This window comes from Capra hircus, chromosome 6 (assembly GCF_001704415.2).
Source record: "Capra hircus breed San Clemente chromosome 6, ASM170441v1, whole genome shotgun sequence".
NCBI lineage: Eukaryota > Metazoa > Chordata > Mammalia > Artiodactyla > Bovidae > Capra > Capra hircus.
The window spans coordinates 115618554-115635656 of record NC_030813.1 but is presented as its reverse complement, the minus strand read 5'-3'; the positions used below and the strand labels follow the sequence as shown (position 1 = coordinate 115635656).

The 17103-nt window shown below is 57.3% G+C and overlaps 1 protein-coding gene across 3 annotated transcripts in view; it reads right to left on the bottom strand.

Annotated features, from left to right (window-relative positions):
* The window catches only part of RGS12 (regulator of G-protein signaling 12), a 122346-nt gene that overhangs the window by 49539 nt on the left and 55704 nt on the right, over nt 1-17103 (bottom strand). For all 3 annotated transcript variants that reach the window (XM_018049799.1, XM_018049800.1, XM_018049801.1), the window contains exon 4: nt 5591-5612. In XM_018049799.1, coding sequence (XP_017905288.1) covers nt 5591-5612 — 22 coding nt within the window. The remainder of the gene's footprint in view (nt 1-5590; nt 5613-17103) is intronic.

Below are 17103 nucleotides of genomic sequence, written 5' to 3'. Positions count from 1 at the left end.
AAACCTGAGTTGAACATATACTCCAACAAACAAGACACACACATGGGCAACACGTGCAGGCAGAGACGCGCGACGCCAGCAGTCTCGAGGAGACGTAAAGCGGAACCGCCACGAGGCGCCACTCACAGCCATTAGTGGGCAGCCGTGTCTGTTATCAAGCAGACCAGAGATAGATGCTGAAGAGGGTGTGGAGGAAAGGGGACCCCCAACACTGCTGCGGGGAAGGGCGCGGGTGCAGCGCGGGGAAACAGTCGCGAAGTTCCTCAAAAAACTCAGAACTAGAACGAGTATGCGATCCAGAAATTCCATTCCTGGGCATCCACTCAAACGAAACAGAATCTCAAAAGCTATATCACCACGCTCACTGCAGCATTACTCACAACAGTCAAGATACGGAAACAACTTCAGTGTCCACGCGTGAATGGGTGAGGAGATGACGGCGTCATAACACTCCTTCCCAATATTCCATGAAAGGAATGTTATTCAGTCTTCAAAAAGTAGGGAATCCTGCCTGTGCAACAGCGTAGATAAATCTGGAGGACATGCTACAATACAGCTCCAACACGGAAGGACGCATGCTGCACGCTAACTACACCACTCAAGTCCACGGAAGCAGCGGGCAGGACGGCGGTTGCCAGGGGCTGGGGCGGGGGACGCGGAGATGCGGGCCGCGGGATCAGAGTTTCCGCTGTGAGAGGAGGACCTGCGGCGCGGTGGCTACAAATAACCACGGTGCTTTGTACACTTGTCTGCAAGGACGGCCGGCCTCCGCGGGCCCGCGTCACACACAGCAGGTACCGCGTGCGGCAGCAAGGGTGTCAATCAGCTTCATCGCAGTCATTCTGCCGCCACGTGTATGTGTATCAACATATAACATCATACACCTAAACACACCATCTTTTATCAATTATACCCCTGTAAAGCTGGAAAAAAGCAAAATAAAACAATTTTTAAAAGGGAAAAAGAAAGCCTTGTGCAGGAAGAGGCTGCTGGTATCAAAGGCGAGTCAAGATGACGTGCACGGGCGGGCAGCGAGCAGGATGCAGGGCGCTGAGATCACCCCAACCTGCTTGTCTCCAAGGGCATCTCACAGCCCAGGTTTACGACAGGGTCCTGGTTACCGAAAGCATCGTCGGCTTAACCCGATACACCCAGCCACACTCCACATGGACCACGACCACCAACGATCCTAACCAGCTAGCACAGCGCTCAGCCACCAGGTCCGAAGGAACGGGTCAGCACGCGGTGCCCCCAGACCTCGGCCCCTCCCCGCGTCCTGGGCCCCTGGACCACGCCGGCTCAGGCCAGGCCTAGCTCACGGGGCCAACGCCGGTGCCCCTCGCTGGGCGACACCCCGGGCTGGGCGGCCAGACTCCTCGGATGCCGGGGGCCACGGAGCCCCGTGGGGCGGCCTTCTCGGCCTCTTCTAACCTGCCAGCCTCTTCCTCACTCCCTGCCACTTGACCAAAGCTGCGCTTCGTTGGAAAGAGGCAGATGGAGAGGGCAGGGCAGGGGGTACACACAAACTCAAAGAATGTCTCCGCTCAGAAAACAAACAAGAGCTGGAGGACGCACGTCTCTGCTCTCGGGTATTCTTCCTGATTTCTGAAGGCCCAGTTTCTGTTAGAACAATAATCAGAAATGTTACAAAGTACTGCTGATTCGTTTATGGCACGGAGCTCACAATCTACCCCGAAACTATTCGTCTGTTAATCAGAGGTGGTAAACTGCGGCTTCTGGAGAAAGCCAAAGGAAACTGCAGGCGTCCCCGTGGAAGCCGGCTGCCTCGGGTCCCCTGGCCTTGGAAGCCGGAGTATCACCAGAGGGTGGGCTACACCCTGCGAGTCCAGAGGACCCGTCTGCTGTTGCGTTTACAGAACAGATTCTACCGAGCTTGCCTGGTTTTATAAAAGGATATTACTAAGAAGGCCACCATCCTAACGGCCTAGTGGCTGCGGCAGCCATGCAGTAAACACCTTAACTGCACGCTCACTCGACAGACACTTCCTGTGTGACTGCTGTGCTGGGGGCCGAGGACAGCCCTGAAGCCACCGCACAGAGGTCTCCGTCTCCGGGTGGAGGGAGCAAACAGCGACACAGACAAGCCACTAAACGACAGGACCTGGTCAGCAGTGTCGCAAGGGGCGGCAGCCCGGGCTGACCCTCAAGCGAGGGCTGGGTGGCCAGCACAGCACGTGGGGGGCTCCCCCGGCTGGGGAGACACCGGCAGCAGATGGCGCTGTGCGAGGCCCCCGAGGCCCCCGTGTGTCCGAGCACCAGGGGAGTCCTGGGGAGGAGGCCTGCCCACCGGGTGGGCAGCGCCCAGGTCAGCCGTGAGGTGGGCTGAACCGGGGAAGGAAGTGGGAGGCGCCAGGCTGCAAGAGGCAGAGACAGAGAAAGGTGGGGAGACCCTGGGACCGGTGTACTTGGAGGCCAGAAAGGTCAGGCCGGCATGTCTGCAGCAGCTGGAGAGGACACGCTGTGTGGACGTGTCCCCAGGTGCCAGAGCCACGTCCCCAGGGTCACAGCCAGACCCGTGCCTGCAGATGGGCACATCCACACGAAAGCTCCCGAAAGCCCCCAACTGCCCAGCCTCAAGGGGCAGGTCCTGGGACGGCAGGGACAGTCAGCCCTTCCAGGACGTGGGAGCAGGGTGGGGGGCATCCCGGCAAAGCCCCTCAGTCCAAAGTAGGACAAGAAAGAAAGAAAGCAGGAGAATGAGCTTCTGCTGCAACAAGGCTGCCTTGCAGCAAAGCCCAGGTCCAGGCGCTACAAGGCTCCTTCCCCCACGCGGGAAGGCTTCTCCCCTCCGCCCAAGCTTCTGCCTGCCCCGGCGCTGGGGGCCCCATCGCCGCCTGCCCCGGCGCTGGGGGCCCCATCGCCGCCTGCCCCGGCGCTGGGGGTCCCATCGCCGCCTGCCCCGGCGCTGGGGGTCCCATCGCTGCCTGCCCCGGTGCTGGGGGCGGCAGTGTGGATACACGTTTGGATGATTTGCACACAAGGCAGATCTTTGCATTTTTAAACCTCGCTCAAGGGCTAGAATGTTCTTCCTGATCTAGAGGCAGAATCTGCCTCCTTGACTCAGCCCAGGTCCTGGTTTGCCCTCCACAGAGACTGACCTCTAACCCTCCATACAGGGTGGTCTCGGGCTTTGGGCCCCTCTCCTCCAGAGAAAGTGAAGACACACTTCAGGTTGACAAAGACTGCAAACACAGCATTGTCCAACCTCCTTAAAATAAAGCCACGAAACGAACAATATGCCAACAACAGACACAGTAAAATCACAACGTGTGAAATGAGCCCAACAGGCAAGTAAGCCCAGTGATCTCACCAACAAGGCTGGCTGAACACAAAACATGAAGTGTTGACTTATTAGTCACTCACACCAGACAGGATGACTAGGTGGGGGCCGTCCCAGCCTGTGAAAAGGCCGCTCCCCAAAGCCGGCTCCTGAGTCAGGGCAGGACACGTTTCCCACGGTAACTGTGTGCTCCTGGAGCGCCAGGCCCCAGAGCCGGAATCTCCTGCTCGGCATGAACGTGAGACGTCTCTGCGTGGAGACACGTCCGAAGCTCCAGCCTGGATCCTCTCACTAGCCACCGACCACACAGGGGAAGACGACCCCAGGAAGCAGGTGTCGGGAAGTGAAGGGTCCCGGGTGGGGCTGGGACGTTCGGATGGGAGGGGAGACCCCAGACCCTGACCCCCGCCTCTTAACTCGGTGTCTGTGGGACCCTCTTTCTGCCCAGCTGCTTTTACTTGAAAAGATGGCAGAACATATTTAGCAATACATACTTCCTAGGATGGACATGTAAAATGAATGAGATCACTTTTTCTCCTTATTTATGATCAGAAAAGAAACTAAAGGTGGGAAATAATAAAAGTGGGGGAAAACTCATCAGAACACATATACTCGACTGTCACCTGCAGCCCCTGAACCTGAAGGCGGCCTTGCCTGGCCCTGCTCTCCACAGAGGGGCTCACGGAGCGGGGGCCGTCCCGAGCAGCACCGGGCCTGAGTTACGGGAAGAATGATGGCGGGGAGGGGAGCCCCCAGGGCGGGGGCCACGGCCACCAGCCGGGACCCCACTTCCTTACAGAGGACATGGGGCCGTGAGTCTGGGGCTCCCACACTGAGCAAGTTTGGACTTCCAAAGACTGTAAAAGGCAGTAAATAATAAAACGCTACAGGGTTCCTGTGTCTAATGCTGACAGGAGAAATTTTAACAGATGAATAACGCTTAACATGTATGGTTAAACTGAACATACTAAATAAACTTCTCAAACGAATACATTTCCTGCAGAAATGAATGCCTTCTTCCGGAAAAGCTGATGAGCACACAGGAGGAAGGCTATCGTGAACAGAGCGCTGCAGGGGCCACTCGCTGCAGGGGCCACTCGCTGCTACCCTGGGTCTGGTGACGCCCTATTTCCTTTCATTAAGGACGGTTTCCCACTCCTAGCTTAAGTCGATTAAATGACAAGACTATCAGCATGCATTCGGCAGGTTAACATAATTCCTTTTGCTGGAAAAATAAATCTACAACCTTTAGGACCCATCTGGTCTCGGCGTCAGGTGTCAGCGCGTTTCTCGTACTTCCCACGGCTGGACGGACCCTGACAGGCAGAGCGAGGCCGGTGGCACTTCCTGGTGGCTCTGCGCCCACCCGCCTTCTACCCACCAGCCACCCTTTCTAAGGCCCGGGACTGAAGTCAGCAGTTGTTGGACAATAGAAACCGAGAAAACTTGGTTTCTCTTCAGCTCACAATAAAGAGAGTAAACCTGACCCCAGGACTCCCCAGCTCTGGCACTTCTTCGCCCCCAAAGTTGGCATATAAATGAAAATAATATGCTGATACATTTTACATTTTAACAACCTGTAAGATTCAACTCTCAATAGACAGAATAAAGTCGTTGAAAACACGTAAAAAGAAACAAGCCTGTGAGCATAAGGGCTTTTACAAGCGCTGTAAGTAACAAGGGACTTTCGGGAGAAAGCCTCCAGGTCCGTCTGGAGAGTTCTTTAAAACTCACTGAGCCGAAGGGACGCGGGTTACATCAGAGGAGTGACTCGAGTGAGACAGGAAGCCGCTGGCCGCCTCCTTTCAGGCCAGTCCTAGCAGGAGAACCCCCTGAACGGAATCACTTAAAGGCGGAAAGAAAGCTCTTTCCTCTTTGTCCCACAGGTTCCAGTCACCTACTGAACTTTTCCTAAGAAACGGGAATTCAGCCACTGGGCGTCTCGCCGAGCTTCCAGAGCCGCCCCAGGCGGGCGAGCGCTCTGAAGCCCGGCTCGCTGGTCCACAGGCGGCTCCGCCACGCGGGCGGCAGGTCTCTTCTTGCCCCCACGGGATGCGTGGGGACGAGCCTGACGCTGTCAGGACAGCACGTCCTCAACAGACGGCTTCCCAACCACGGTCGTGGGCCCGGGGGTGACGGCCCCCCAGCGGGCCCCGGTGAACCACCCCCCATCCCCCAGAGGTGGAGACGCCGAGAAGATGACGTTAGAGTGGGTCAACAGCAAATACACTCCACATTTGAAACTTCGTTAAAAATAATAAAAAGTAGACATTAGAAATTGTGACTTACCACCATCGGACACAGTTGCAGACTGAAAGAAAAGAGAGAGAGACATGAGTTAATTGGGCCTCATGACCGGTCAGAAGACAGCACGTCCACGTGAGGAGTGAAGCCAGCCTCTGGCCGAGCCCGTTCTGGGAGCAGGTGCCTGGGCACGGCCGCCTCCCGGGGCGTGGCCCTCTGCTTCCTGGGTGAGCCCCGCCCCACCCCCCGGGCCAGGACAGGGGCCGGGCGACCGTCCCCTTCCTCCCTGGAGAACAGATCCTGGCACGCCTGACACCGCAGGCTTCGTAACCACCTCGGAGCAGCCTTAGAGGTCGGGCTCACCAGCCCGGGCTTGAGTCTGCCAGGCACACCCAGGCCCAGGAGGCAGGCCTGCCCTCTGTCCATCCAGGGCGAGGCGCGGCCCAGGGCACCTGGCGGTCCTGCTCCACGCTCTCACCCCAGGCCCACCCAGGGGCAGATCCGCCCTGGTGGTGTTGGCAGAGGGGTGCTGGCTTGCAGCCAGCCTGGACCTCTGACCCAGCCACCCTGGGCAGGCAGGTGGGGACAAGCCAGGCCTGGAGGGAGGAGGTGGCGGAGAGAGGTCCTGGGACAACACGCAGGGTCCCGAGAGCTCCAAGCAATTGAGCAATTCTCTGATGGGGACGGCTGAGCAAGTCCTCCTGAGAACGCAGTTCTGAGGCTGCGACCTAGGGAGGGTGCCTGGGATCGTGGAAGGAGGGCCTCCAGAGAAGTCAGGAGAGGGGAAGGGGCCTGGGGAGGCAGCACAGACACCAGGGAGCCTCCCCGCGGGAAGGCAGTGGGTGAGCACCTCTGTGACGAGTCCTGGTCACAGCCCAGGCACAGCCTGGCAGGCCAGAGGCAGGCAGGGCCCCACGGCAGCCACGCAGGGCCTGCAGGCCTTGGGGCAGCCAGCACCCCCGGCATCTCGGCCCCGCAGTCGTGCCCTGAGAAGAAGCCTGCTGCAGAAGCCGCAGGCCTCGCACGCCTTCCTCTCTACAGAGCAAGGGGAGACCAGAGAGGAGGACGTGGAGACAGGGGGACCCTTCCCAGGTCCGGGGCCTCCCTAGTCAGCGGGGGTCACGTCTCAAGACCTCCAAGGCCAAGAGCAAACAGGTGAGGAGGAGGTGCCAGACCACTGCTTCCAGGGACAGCCCCAACCTGGGGCTAAAAGCCGGTGTTCATGGCCGAACTGTGGAAGGAGTGTCAACTGCACACCCTACACGCTGTCTGGCCTCCCTGTCCCCGGTACCACCACCCCCCACCTGGAGGACGGGGGCCCTCACCTCCAGGGGCTCACCCCTGCCCAGCCCGGTGAGCCGCCCTCCTCCACCTGGGGGCTGTCCTCCAGGACCCTGCCCTAAGATCGGGTTCATCATGGCTTCACACCATCTTGAGTCCTGGGTCACAAACACTGCACAGGCTATGGTGGATCCAGCTTTTAAACCTTCAAGACCCCAGGGAGCCAGCAGCCCCTGCACAGCAGGGTCTGTTCTCACTGGAAAAGTGGGGGGCCCCTCCCCAGGGTGAATGAGGGCTCACGGACGCTGTCCTCCTGCCCATGCTCACCACAGTCACCTACAATCCTGGGAAAACTCAATAATATCAAAGGCAACTCACTCCCTGAGACTGCGAGAGGAAACTGCAAGGCCACACACAAAAGCAGAAACACCATCAATAATAACTTCTGAAAAGCAAGTCAGAAAATGTAAAATCCACCAACGTGAAGGACGTGGTTCACTCCATGTATAAAGTGAAAGTGAAGTCGCTCAGTCATGTCTAACTCTTTGCAACCCCATGGACTGTAGCCCACCAGGCTCCTCCCTCCTTGGGGTTCTCCAGGCAAGAGTACTGGAGTGGGGTGCCATTTCCTTCTCCAGGGGATCTTCCTGACCCAAGGATCGAACCCAGGTCTCCCACATTCCAGGCAGACGCTTTAACCTCTGAGCGCTAAAGCTGAAGTCTCAGGCTTTAGCAGACTGGACAAAATGCAGTAAAAAAAATCTCTACACACATCCCCCAAATGCACGAAGATCCCGGAGAGAAGAGTGTCCCTGAAGCTGAGAAGGTGGCCGGGGAGCACAGGCTGTCCATGGGGAGGCTGGGCCGGCTGGGCAGCGGGGACAGGGCCAGCAGGGCAGGCCCGTGGCTGCAGAGGCTCCGGAGGGGGGCCCTCTGGTACAGGGTGAGCAGATCCAGGTAAAGGTCCCCAAACGTGCTTTAGAGCAGCTTTCGATTTACAGAAACATTGTGAAGCGAGCATAGAAACACATCTGCTTTCTAACACAACACTGCTCCAAAGGAAGCAAGGGCCCCCTGCAGGAGGAGCGGGGAGGAAACGGAGGCCCGCAGGGCTGAGGGGTGCATGTCCCCTCACTTGGACGCTCCCAGGGTGAAAAGCCCCAGCTCCACAGCCACAAACACAAACGATCTGGGAAGAAGCGGCCCGGCAAGGCCCACAGGAGCTCCAAGAGCATGAGCCCACCTGGAAATGAGCTCAAAACGCCCCCAAGCCCAAGGGAAAACCCCCTGAGAAAGAGCCAGCAGAAACAGCAATGAACAGAATCTCAGATACTGCAAAGGGCAATGCAGATGTCGAACGACTATGAAACTGTGAAGACACAAAGGTTTCAATAAAAAAGGGAGAAGCAGGGTGGTAGATTTAAAAATAATCCTACAGGATGATTGACAATGAAATCTACAATTGTTGAAATTGCAGAGAGGTGCTCCGCAGAAGGGTTGCCAGAGATCGGAGACTGGAGAGAAAACCTGGGAACTCAAAGACGACCGGACAGAAGTGCCCTGACGGCAGCGCAGAGGCGGCCGAGAGGGGGCCCGCCGGGGCGAAGCTCTGCTGCGGACCTGCGCCCAGCGCCGCGGGCCGGCCCCACCCCGGCCCAGGGCTCCCCCAGGACGCCCACCGGGAACAGGCTTCCTGGTCCAAGTCTCAGTTGCTCAGCATTTTCCAGGAGGGGCTCAGAGTCTGTAAGCCACAGCCTCAGATTACGTACTTCCTTCCCTTTCTGAACTTTGGGCAACTGTGCCGAGAGGACTTCCCAAGCACTTGGCACCTGAGGAGTCACAGCTGGTGGCCCGTGTGTGTGTGTGGTAGGTGTGTGTGTGGTAGGTGTGTGTGTGGTAGGTGTGTGTGTGGTGGGTGTGTGTGTGTCTGTGTGTGGAGTGTGGTGTGTGTGTGTGTGTGCTGTGCGCTGTGTATGTGATGTGCGTGTGTGTGGTATGGTGTGTGTGTGGTCTGTGTGGTGTGTGTGTGTGTGTGTGTGTGTGTGGTATGTATGCGTGGTGTGTGTATAGTGTGTGTATGTGTGTATGCTCTGTGTGGTGTGTGTGTGATGTGTGTGGTGTGTGTGGGGGGGTGAAGGTGTGTGTGTGTGGTGTATATATGGTGTGTGTAGTGTGTGTGGTGTATGGTGTGGTGTGTGTGTGTGGGGTGTGTGTGTGTCTGTGTATATGTGTGTGTGTGTGGGGTGTGTGTTGTGATGTGTGTGGTGTGTGTGGTGTATGGTGTGGTGTGTGTGTGTGTGTGGGGTGTGTGGTATCTGTGGTGTGGTGTGTGTGTGTCTGTGTATATGTGTGTGTGTGGTGTCTGTGGTGTGTGTGGTGTGTATGGTGTGTGTAGTGTGTGTGGTGTATGGTGTGGTATGTTTTTGTGGGGTGTGTGTGTGTGGTGAGTGTGGTCTGTGTGTGTGTGTGGTCTGGGTGTGGTCTGTGTGTGCGGTGTGTGTGCGGTCTGCGTATGGTGTGTGCGTGTGTGTGATCTGGGTGTGGTGTGTGTGTGGTGTGTGTGTGGTCTGTGTGTGGTGAGGGTGGTCTGTGTGTGTGTGTGGTCTGTGTGTGGTGTGGTCTGTGTGTGTCTGTGTGTGCGGTGTGTGTGTGCGTGCGGTGTGTGTGCGGTCTGCGTATGGTGTGTGCGTGTGTGTGATCTGGGTGTGGTGTGTGTGTATGTGTGTGTGTGGTGCGTGTGGTGTGTGTGTGTGTGTGATCTGGGTGTGGTGTGTGTGTATGTGTGTGTGTGGTGCGTGTGGTGTGTGCAGTGTGTGTGTGGTCTGGGTGTGGTGTGTGTGGTGTGTGTGGTCTGTGTGTGCGGTGTGTGTGTGCGTGCGGTGTGTGTGCGGTCTGCGTATGGTGTGTGCGTGTGTGTGATCTGGGTGTGGTGTGTGTGTATGTGTGTGTGTGGTGCGTGTGGTGTGTGCAGTGTGTGTGTGGCCTGTGTGTGGTGTGTATGTGCGGTCTGTGTGTGTGCGCGGTCTGCGTATGGTGTGTGTGTGTGTGTGTGATCTGGGTGTGGTGTGTGTGTCTGGTGTACACTCAGGGCCCCCCGGCAGGGGCTGGCATCCCCGCCCATGCTGGCCTCTGCCCCGGGCCCCTGAGGAGAGGCAGGCTCCCCGGGGTGGCCCCTGGCAGCACGCGCTGGAGGGCTGGCCGGGAAGCAGCCGCACAGCCCCCTCCTCACCGCCTCCCGCCGTCTGCTCACGACTTGCTAACCTGGCGACTGTTTCCGCCCCCCTGGACGGAAAGCCTCGGCCTCCTCCAGGTTTCACACTCCTGGAGAAGCAGGTGACGACGCCCTCCAGACCACCTGCCGTCTAGCCTCTGCTCTGCCCACCAGCACACACCTGGAAGGCGCGGCCGGGACACCTCTGAACCGACATCTGACGCCCGGAAGGGGCCTCTGGGTCCCTTGTCGGCGCCTGAGCCCCGGCTCTCTCGAGAAGGACGCAGAAGCAGGCTACGGAGCGGGCACGGGGCTTCATTATGACCGGAGACGAGGCTGGAAGAGATGACACAGGCCCGCACGGGCGACAGGCGCCCTCGCGGGGGGCAGGTGGCCAGCGCCCCACGTAGGAACGGATGAGGAGGTGCAGGCCCGCATCTTGCCGCAACAGCCGGGGGAATGCAGCGAACCCCCAAGTCGTTTCTATTGGCCTTGGGACTGACATGCCCAATTCTGACCAAATCACCCTTTTCAAGCCTCGCTTGCAACACTTCAGCACTTCTGAAGTGAGGCACCCCCAAGTTTCCTGGCATTCTTAAACACTTTCACAAATTAAAACTTCGCACTGTGAAGCTGAAGTTGAAGCTGGCTGGCGGTGTTCTGCTAGGCAGCATAATCTGTATTAATGACGTGTTTTCATTAGCCTGTCCTTGCGTTCTTCCCACACTCCCATGTCGGCATGCTATTCTCATAACAAGGGCAGCCGCAAACAAGAAAAAGCCGCTAGCTAAAAGGTTTGAGAAAGTGAGCATTTTTCTGTGCTTAAGATTTAAACACAAACCATAACTAAACAGCTCTGAAAAGGTCTGTGGCTCCCCAAGCCTGGAGTTTACAGTAATGTAAATACATTTGTTTTTAAAAACTTTAAAGTATTTTAGATAAGTAATTTAAGTTCAAACAATTTCTATTTCTCAGGTCAGCCTGACAGTTCAGTGCTAACTGATTGGGATTTATTCCCAGCAGGAAATTCATCTGGACCACACACACACGTGGATATTTTATTCTGAATTAACGTTTTGAAAGTTTCAAATTATTTCCATGAAGAATGCTGATTTATCAAGGCTGATTCTGTTAGTAACATTCGGACAATAGCAGTTATTAAAATATATCATTTCATAACTACTTAGTATATAGGAATACAAAGTTGTATACATTTTCAATTGTGAGCCAATGAAAAAATTTCCTACCTTGGGCGTAAGAAATATTAAACACCCATCTCTGACTCTTAAATAAGAGACAAAGGCCTGCAACTTGCCCAACGGTACCAAACATTTTGAGAAAAAGAAAAGAAATTCAAATAATCCCAATGAAAAAAAACCTTAAGAATTCAACAATCCAATCTGCATCTAATTTATATTCATTTTGCCTTTGAAAGGCTTGCTCAACTAAGCTTTAAGACAATTCCCTGCTGGACAGAGCACAGAAGAGAGCAGGGCATGGGCTGGGGGACAGGGAAGACCCCCAGGGGTGGGACAGAGGGGCATTGAACCAGGGGGGCCCCTCTGCTGGTCCCCCCCAGGCGCCCGCCTGCCCTCTGCGCCTTGAGCGCAGGGGTCTCCACACTCGGCCACGACACTCAAAGGAGCCGTGAAATCAGTTCAGTGGGTTGTAAGCAGCATTTGTGGGAAAAATGGGGTAAGATGGACTAGACCAACATGAAAGGCTCACGTGCAGGCCAAGAAGAGGCACTTAGTTCAAACCCCGACTCTACCACAGGGGGTGCCCGTGACCCAGAGGCCGCGGCGACAACAGCCACGGCGCCACGGGTGCATTCAGCGCTGCCCAGCGACAGGCGGAGCGGCCGGGCACAGGGCGGCGCGGGGACAGGCAGGGAGGCCTGCGGTCAGAAGAGGCAGCGCCCAGCTCAGAACGGGCTCTGAGCCTCCCCTCAGTGTGCGCGTGTGTCCCAAAGAGCTCTTCAAGCCCCAATAAAATCAAGAGAAATTGAAAACCCACAATCACAGCATTTTCCTAAGAATTTAACAGCTAGTATTTCTGCCCTGCCCTTGGAAAAGCCCCAGATCACTCATTACAAAACCTTTAAAAGTCCAGAGTCACACGGACGAAGAGGCCCGCGGGTGCCACGTGAACGCTGCGGGCTGGGGGCAGCATCCGACTTTACACGAGGACCCTCTGGCCTTCCTGCCACATGAGGACAGAGACCTTCCCCACCAGCTGGCCTGGCTGCAGGAAGACCCGCGCCCCACTGCATGGCCAGGGCGGGCATCACAGAGGGCACGTCCCTACAGACAGCAGGACACCCACAGCTTGGGTCAGCATACACACAGGCCCGGCGGGTGAGCTGGCACCGCACAGCCTGGGGCAGACCTGCTCGTCAGAAGCACCTTTGGCATCAGCAGCCACTGACTGCGGCTAGAGACCAGGGCCCCTGGCAGCTGAACTCGAAGCCCAGCTTCACGACATGCTCTCATGAAGGCGAGACCCAGTCATGGGGCAGGGGTGGGGGTTGGGTGGGGGCGCTGGCCCTGGGTCAGGGGCACAGGAAGTGGGGGGATTGCTGGGACACCTTCCACTGCTCAGCCAAGCCCAGGCTCCTACAGACACGGGGTGCCCACCGCTGGAAACCTTCCGCTCGGGCACTCGTGCCCAGACTGGAAACCAACCCAGCAAGTTAAGGCCCTGCCATCCAGGGCGGGGCGGGGGGGCCGGAGTGCCCCAAAGCGCATGGCATGGAATTAGGGGCCCCAGAGCCCCAGGCAGGCGAGCAGCGTGAGGTCAGATGGACTCAGAGGGTCTCGGAGGGTCGCGCCCAGGGGCCCGCTGACCTCCGGGGTCGGGCCTGAGGCAGGAGCAGGCTCATCCTGCAGGGGCACATCCTCGTCTTGGGGTCTGCAGAGGCAGTTGGGAAGGGCGGCCCCTGGGTGGCAGTTGGGACACAACTGCCAGACGAGGTGAGCCCGGCCTCCACGTCTGCCCGACAACAACTGCTGTGGGCAGGAGGGGAGAGAGGAGCCGCCTGCGGGCACGCAAGCAGACCAGAGGCACGACAGCGCAGTCTCCACGGGAGCGGCGCAGGGAGAGCCCAGCTCAGGGTGACCGCCTCTGAGACAGAAAGGGGAAGACGTGGAGAAAGGGGAAGACAGCAGCTCCCCTCAGCCTTCCTCTCACGGGGACCAGAGCCTTAAAAGGTAAGAAAGGCGTCTGTGCAGCCCACAGACCAAGGGGCAAAGCAGCCGGTCCGGACGGACGGACATCTCCCCACCCCGGGCAGCTCTGGGGTGGAGAGGCCTGGGGCGGGTGGGCCCGAGCCGCTGGGGTGCCCTGCTCGAGGGGCTGCCTGCTGGAGCAGCCCCCTGACCCACAGCCCCCTGACCCACAGCGCTCTCTTCCCAGCGCTGCCCGGAAAGGCCCCGGGCCACCTGGAAGAGACGCCAGTCCTGTTTCTCACCATGCAGCCTTCTCAGTCCACGTGCCACCCAGAGCCCAGCACGCAGAAGCACAGCTGGCCGGGGAGAGGGCCACACATGCTCGTCACGTCCGACCCTTGCACAGGCCGCCTGAGTGACAAGCCCGCCGCTGCACGACGTGGCCCAACTGTCTTCATGCCCAGGATCCATGGGACTGACTGACCTTCCAGCCCAGCCTGGCCACCCGAGTGGGCACCCCAGGGGCTTGGACGTCTCCGCCCGGCGGGCACAGAGGACGCTGACTGCGGGTCTGGCCGAGTGAGAGCAGAGTGGGGTCAGGTCAAAGAGGGCAGTGCCCAGGCGGTGCCTTGGGGCCCAGACCTTGAGAGGGGGGCCTGCCCCTGTATCCCAGTGGACAGTGAGAAACCCACCAGCGGCGGCAGTGCCCGGGTCCTGGAACTCGACAGCCCTGCATAGCATGGGCTCGGGGCCCCAGACCGCTTGGGCCGGGCAAGTTCTGTCCCCGCCTCCTGGACAGCAGCCTGGCCACAGTGCGGACGGCCACGGCCCCGCCCCAGCAAGCTGGTCAGACACGGCAGGGGGCTCCAAGGTGTCCACGGAGAAAGCCCACCTAAGCTCTCTTTCTTCCTGCAGCAAATCCTCCTGACCCGAGGCTCGACAGGCACGTCCCCCTGTGCAGTGGTTGAAATACGGTGGATTGCCTGGGACTGGCAAATGGGCAGGTCCTAGAGTCCAAAGTCGGCTCCACTGCACCTCGTGCCTACAAGACGGGGACACCGACGGGCTGATGGCAGTGAGAGCCTCGGGTCACACCCCGAGCGCATTTCAAGTGGTCCTGGGAGACGCCTCCTCTCAAGGCCCACGGGTCCTCCTCTCCAAGGTGAAAGACGCTTCCAAGTCACAGTCCTTCATAGTCACGGCTTTCCTTGGGCAGGACAGGGCACCCCCGCTGTGACGACGGACAATCTGAGGCTCAGAGCCGCCAAGGGCAGGGGCCCCTCCCACACGGCCACCCCAGACCACTGCCCTTCACCTTGAGACTTCTCTCTCGAGGACTGAGCTGGAGGCCACAGCACTTTCTGTCCCCTGCCCCCTGCCCCTGGCCCACGGGCAGAGCCAGCCAGCCCCTCAGGACCGCCCGCCACCCCACCACCTTCCTGAAATTTTCTGTTGCTTAAAATAGGACCACACCAACCAGACTCGTTCACACCCTCTGCAAACAACTTATTCGCTGGGTTGAGCATTTGCAAAATTTCAAAATGAATCCAAATCATTTATGCAGGCAAATAAAAGGCAGATTTCTAGTAATTTTTCTTTCACTCAAAATAAAAAAACAACCTTTTCTAAAACTTGCCTCTATATACTACGGGAATGGAAAAGCAGCTTGCATGTAATACGAATTAGTAACTGGTTAACCAGTACGTGTGTATGGGACCCAGTATTTCCAAAGTTCACGTTCCAGAGAGACAGGAGTGGCAAACAGGAGCCCAGCACTGCTCCTGCGGGGACGGCCAGAGGCAGCAAGCAGCAGGCACGCCCGTAAGCATCAAAGCAGCTCCCCACCCTCTCGAGGGAGCCTTATTAGCACAGAGTTCTCAAAATACACATGAAAAGTATTTTTAAAATCCATTCACACCTGCCCTTCCTTCATAGGCACAACTCTGGACCTGTCCAGCAGACCTACTTCTATTTCCTATCTGAAAAGCCGACACAGTCATGTTCCTAAACCCAGCATCCCACCCAGGCACCTCTGAGAGAGCAGCTTCTCCTCTCCTCTCTACAGAAGGTTCTAATGAGATGTCCGGAGATCACGCTAAGATGAAACAGCTCTCAGCAAAGGATGAATTTAAACTGGTCCCCGGTAACTAGGGACAATCTCCCGTAAACAATCGGAACGTAGTTTCGCCTTTACATCAACACAACGCAGCCAGAGAGAAAGGTAAAGTGTATTCTTCCCACTCTCAAAGCTTTTAAAAACGTTTTACAGTAAGCTCACGTTTATAAGCTCAGATGCCAATCAATCAGCAAATAGGCTTGCCAGTAGTTTCCTGTGCACGCATGTGAAGAACCAGCTCGTCCCATTTTAAAATACTACATACACCACCAAGTCACTGGGCTGTACACCTGGAACTAACCCACTGCAAATCAATTTTCTAGAAAAAGAAAACTATACTTCAACTCTTAAAAAAGAAAAAAAAAATGTTATAAAACAGCAATTTAAAAAGTAAAGATGATTGTAATACAGCTATGTCGTCGAAATCTAAGTTCACTCATCTTCCAGGTCTGTTCCGGTCACTATGGTGAGGACGACAGACTGCCGCTGCTTCACGTAAAGAGGTTGAGGGGACTCAGCGTGAGGGACTCCCAACCCAGCCTCACTCGGGGTGCGGGTCTGTGGCCCCAGGGCTGGGCTTTTATCACCTCCATGGGACACACTCCAAGCTCTGCGATGCAGACACGAGAAAACCTTTTTCAAAGTTCACACTTAAAAGCCACCATTCACTATCAGGCTGAAAATAAAGCTGTAACCAAGACGCCAGGCTACCTCAACAATTCTGTAAGCGACAAAAACATCTGGAGTGGCCTACCTGCTGGCTGTTTAAAACGTGGGTCTCCTCCAGCGACCCTTTCTCCGAATTCATCCTAAGACCGGAGGACTTCCTACCCACTCCAGGCACGCAGCTCTGAAACACAGCACTCAGCCTCGCCGCACGCCTGTGCACGTCAGAAAGTTTAAAGGCATTTCAGATGAAGTTCCATCCGCTCCCTCCGTCGCCCTGGCAACGGGACACTGCAGGAAGCCGCGGTCTGCCGGGATTCAGGCTCTATCTCAATTGTCTCACACAAAGAAAAAAAAAAGCCATTTACATAAATCATGCCATGAGATCATTTTTAAAGTATTTCCTCTCCCAAATCAGAAGAATAAAACTTCAGCTGATAGGGGCAATTTCTCAGTCAGCACAGCAGCTGCAGAGAATTTGTTTTCTAGCCGCGTGGTGCAGGGTGCAGCCTTAATTACAGCCGCCGACGGGTCTATTATCAGCTCCACGTGCAGGCGAGCGTGGGCCCAGCCCTGAACGGTGGGCTCCTGAGACCTGGCCCCAGGCGGGCCCCGGCTCCACCTCCGGCTTGGTCTGCTCCCACCACCCCACACGGCCTCAAAGTGAGGGAGCCACGGCAGGTCCTGTTTTAACTTAAAAGGGAAGCAGGAAGAGAAAGAGCCCTGTGTCCAGAAGCGAGGGAGCCCTGCAGAGCACCTGCTCGTCTCTGGACGTGCGGGCACCAGGGGCCTCATCCAAGGGGCTCTGGGGGCACCCTGCCCAGAGCTGCGGGTGGGCGGTGGGGGGGCGGCCTGGGGCTCCACCGTGCTCGACCTTGGGGGGAGAGCGGGAGTGTCCAGTGCACAGACTCCACGACGCCCGCCGTGTTTACTGCAGAAGCGCAGGGCGCGGCCCAGACGGCTCGCAGACAACAGGCTGCTCCGGCCTGGCCTCCTCGGCGGTTCTCACATGATAAACACACGGAAGCGGGAGTGGGGAGCAAGCTGAGGCCGCCACCGCCACCCGCTCCGCCTCAGGGAGCACGGGAGGGCAGCCTCTAGCAGGGAGGACACTGGG